The sequence below is a fragment of the Pyrus communis genome, chromosome 5, assembly GCF_963583255.1.
Source record: "Pyrus communis chromosome 5, drPyrComm1.1, whole genome shotgun sequence".
Lineage (NCBI taxonomy): Eukaryota > Viridiplantae > Streptophyta > Magnoliopsida > Rosales > Rosaceae > Pyrus > Pyrus communis.
In genome coordinates this window covers 5,921,281-5,925,155 of record NC_084807.1, presented here as the reverse complement: position 1 = coordinate 5,925,155, position 3,875 = coordinate 5,921,281, and the positions used below count along the sequence as shown (strand labels likewise).

The window sequence follows — 3,875 nt, the reverse complement described above, 5'->3', positions numbered from 1 at the left end:
CATGTTTTTGGCGCAGTGTTTTATAATATTGACACGAGAATTGACATTAAACTGTGAAATGACAGAGAGTTCATAAAAAGTTCCATTTTAAAAGAGTCTCCTCAACATGAGTAATATACACTTATCACATATTTACATCATCTATTTAATGGAGATAGGGCCTACTAATACATATGAGCTCATTTTTATTAGAAAAATAATACAAATATATTGTAAGAGTAACATTGTTTTCCCTAATATTTCTCAATTGAGTAGATAATTTACCAGATCAATCCTTTTAAAAATATTTTTTTTATTGTATTTGCCTACTCCATTAGAGATGATTTAATAATTTACATTGGAGATAAAAAAGAACAAAAATTAGAAACCACATGTCTTTATACCTTTCCCAAGACACAAAGCAGAAATGAAGACATAATTTGACGGGAAAGGTTCGAATATTGAGAACAAATCATATGCCGCCACGTAAAAGGTGATGTTTACTACACTCCCACCGGTGCTCCTGCTCCTCCTCTTCTTAAACAGACTTGCTGCTCATCACTTGCCCTGTATTTGCTTCAATGAACGAAGAAGAAGTGTCTCGCATGGTAAGCTTTCTCTTCATCAAACATATTTTTTTTCTATCCATTTGTATATTTTTCTTTTTACATGCTACATTTTTATTGTTTATTATTTTTTTAATTTGTCAGATCATTGTTTTGTGGTGTGATACGTGATTAATTATAAAGGTTTTGTGGGGGAAATGCTTGGATCGGTCGTGTCCGTTCATGCTTGCAAGATCCACAAAGCATGGACGATCCCGTGCATGACTGATCCTAGCACCCTCTAAAGATTGAGTGCATGTGTAGTTGCAGTTTGACTAAATAATATCCCTTCAGTTTCTGTGCTTTGATTAGCAATGCTTGGTATTCTCCTATGAATGGAATGGCTTTTGTTATGTTGTGTTGAGAGTTGTCCTACATTGGTGGGGGACAAGGTTTGCTATGTGTTTATATGATGTTAGGCTACTTTTTATATTGCCAAATTGGGTTTATGGTGGAACCTCACTTTCATCATGGTATCAGAGCAAGGTTGTCCACGTGTGATGCCCAACAGCCACACGCGCTCTACGTCACCCAGTTGTCCACGTGTAGGCTTGAAAATCCGTCACCACATTGGTGAGGGACAAGGTTTACTGTGTTTATATGATTGGTTTTATGGTGGAACCTCACTTTCATCACGTTGAACATCCCGAATATAGTGTGATAATTGTAGTTTGTTCAGCTATTTACTGATCACGGTGTTCAAATCAAAGCGTGAAGGCACAGATCCTTTATCTGAGAATGCGGAGGGGCACCCTGAAGGTTTGCAGTTGAAGATAATGAACCAGAACCACGAAAATCCAGACCCTCTGATGGAGAAAACAACCAAAACTTGTTTAAGGAAGAAAACAAAGTACAATTGTGCTGTTGTTAGGCGATCCTTGCGTTTCCAAAATGGTATTCTGCCTGCTGGAAACGAGAATACAGAACCTGTGCTTGAAGATACAACCGCTGGCGAAAGTGGAAGTGCAGAAGAACAACCTACCCATAAAATGCACGGGTCAACCTCAGGCGAGAAAAGCTTGGAAGAAAAAGTTGACTATATTATGCAACTTTTGGAAGCAAGGAACTCAAAGGTACTCAATCTATTCACAGTTCACCCCTCCATGGAGATAATTAGCATTTTTGTGTTTAGTTATATCTATTTAGCTGTATTACTTCATTGTAGCCCTTTTTGTTCTCTTATCGGTGTTGCAAAATCAGGCAGGGGGTAAACACTCATCCTTCTGTGAAAACCCAGAGTTGATGTACAAAAGATCATATGCAGATTCCCAAAAGGTTATTCTCATAAATATATTTACTATCTTCCTTTTGTTTGTGGAATCTGCAATGATTATATCCTTTCCTTTTATTTTCAGATTGAGGCTTTAGCAAACGAAAACCATAAGCTATCGATGAAGTTGGAAATTGCTCTTGCCAAACTTGAGGCAGTACGTCAATTATTTTTGCTACGTTGACTTGTATCAATGAGAATACTTTTGCTATGTTCTTTGCATTTTTTGCTTGAGAAGTGGAGTGATCTGATATATTGCATGCTTTGGTTGGTTGTAGTACGAGAGCAGGACTCATGCATTTTCTGAAATGGCGGAGAATTTGAAGGATGTGATTGTAGTTTCAAATTTGTCAAAAGTTACAGAAACTGCAGTTAATCTGTCATCTCAGACTACACATGGAGCTCTTGTGCCACAGGAGGAGTTTCTTTCGCATTTCCTTAACCGGAAAAGGCCGATTGCTCAGTCACCCAAAGCTGCAGCAAAGAGAAAGAAACAAGAGAAGAAAGCAAATCGAAGCTACAGTTGAAGTTCACCAGTTAATCTGACCTAGTTTTGCCAGTCTTTTGTAAAAAGGGGAACATATTGGAAATTGGAACTTCGCCTTATTATGTTAGACTTATATGTGTATATTTAGCTTCTGCATAACAGATTTCAATGTCAATGTGTGTTCTCTTCATTCGAAGCCTGACCATGTAAAATGTTTAGATATTCCTCATGTGAACCTATTGTTTCGTAGTTTCTCCAGCGATCGCTATTGTACGATTCTCGATGCTAAGTATGCAACAAAAGAAGCAATTTATCTGTGTTTTGGTAGAAGTAGGCAACACATGAGGCAATTTTCGTCTCCTTTCTAATAATTTATCTCCTTTTTCTTCAACCTTTTCTGCAAGCTGGACTTTGTTGATTTAATTTAGACCTTCATTGTATGCTGGCATTCTTACTATATTCTGTCAAGTATTGCTAGATGTTGAGTATCCTGTGTTTTCTTCTACACGCTGAGAGTCCTACTGAAGTTTGCCAGTTACTCGGCGTTCATCATGTTGGTTTGAAGCAGACCGTGGTTTTGTGTAACGTTTAGATGTTCCTGAGATCACCTATGTTTAGTAATTCCATACGTCGTTAGTAGCTAGATTTCTTCTACTACGTTGTCACTTATCAAACTGAATATATTATGTGATAAACAAAAGCTGTTACAAGTTAATCCAATCCGAAATGAAACTCTTTGCGAAACCAGCATTCGGTATTGTAAATTTGCTTTCATGAGTTCCTGAATTTAGGGTTCAAACTGTGGGTTGGTAGACCTGAATGATGGATTTCTTTAGGCGCCTGTGGAAAATGGGGGTGAAATTCAAATAGTGACACAAATTATAAAACAAAGTAAAAGTAACGTTTAATTTGATTGCTAATGTAACACCAAAATCCAGAATCTACGTAGGATAAAACTTCTGCTCTCTATAAACATTTTTTTGAATTAATAACTTTTCCATCATCTGATATTTACCTGTAAAATTTTGGATTTTGCAGCAGAATTTTTTGTTCTTCATTTCAAGAGTTCACATCAAATTTAACCAATAAAATATGCCGGATTTTTTAATTTAAAAGAGAAAAAAAAATTGCGTGTTGATAATTACAAGACGGTCGAGTTTCTCTTTTTTGTTTGCAGAAATTAAAAATATAAGTAATTGTCTGGCATGTTCAAAGCATTGAAGCCCCCAGCAAGAAGAAGACAAAGCCAGAAATACAAATTTGGAGCAACATGCTGAAGCATTTCTCACATTGGTCATACTAGCCTTCGTGTACGTGTTCACGCGCGAGCCGAAGATATTTTCTGAATTACAGCATGCGACATGTGACTTACATGTTTTAAATGTATTTATATGTATAAATTGATAAAAGGAGAGTCAAATATTTAAAGTAAATGAATAATCTTAGATTATGCTTGAAGAAACCCCTCATAAACCAATTAAAATAGTTGAATTCACATAATAAAATCGGTCTCTATAGAATTTACATTAAGAAC

At 36.3% G+C, this 3,875-nt stretch overlaps 1 protein-coding gene across 2 annotated transcripts; it reads left to right on the top strand.

Moving 5' to 3' along the window:
- Positions 1-447: 447 nt before the first annotated feature.
- LOC137735622 (uncharacterized) lies at positions 448-2,681 on the top strand. 2 transcript variants are annotated; one of them, XM_068475067.1, is made up of 5 exons: positions 448-587; positions 1,295-1,657; positions 1,785-1,859; positions 1,940-2,011; positions 2,133-2,681. In XM_068475067.1, exons 1-5 carry the CDS (start codon positions 561-563, stop codon positions 2,379-2,381), a joined length of 786 nt encoding a protein of 261 aa, XP_068331168.1. In that variant the 5' UTR covers positions 448-560; the 3' UTR covers positions 2,382-2,681. The 2 variants fall into 2 exon arrangements, with proteins under 2 accessions (XP_068331168.1, XP_068331169.1); XM_068475068.1 differs by having other exon boundaries at positions 536-587; positions 1,264-1,657.
- The last annotated feature ends 1,194 nt before the right edge of the window (positions 2,682-3,875 follow it).

What these genes read in the sequence shown, in the direction of transcription:
- LOC137735622 (XM_068475067.1), top strand. Translation starts at nt 561, where the DNA reads ATGAACGAAGAAGAAGTGTCTCGCATG. An exon ending in AAGAAGAAGTGTCTCGCATG is followed by an intron (nt 588 to 1,294) that starts GTAAGCTTTCTC and finishes TTCAAATCAAAG; the next exon opens with CGTGAAGGCACAGATCCTTT. An exon ending in CATATGCAGATTCCCAAAAG is followed by an intron (nt 1,860 to 1,939) that starts GTTATTCTCATA and finishes TTTTATTTTCAG; the next exon opens with ATTGAGGCTTTAGCAAACGA.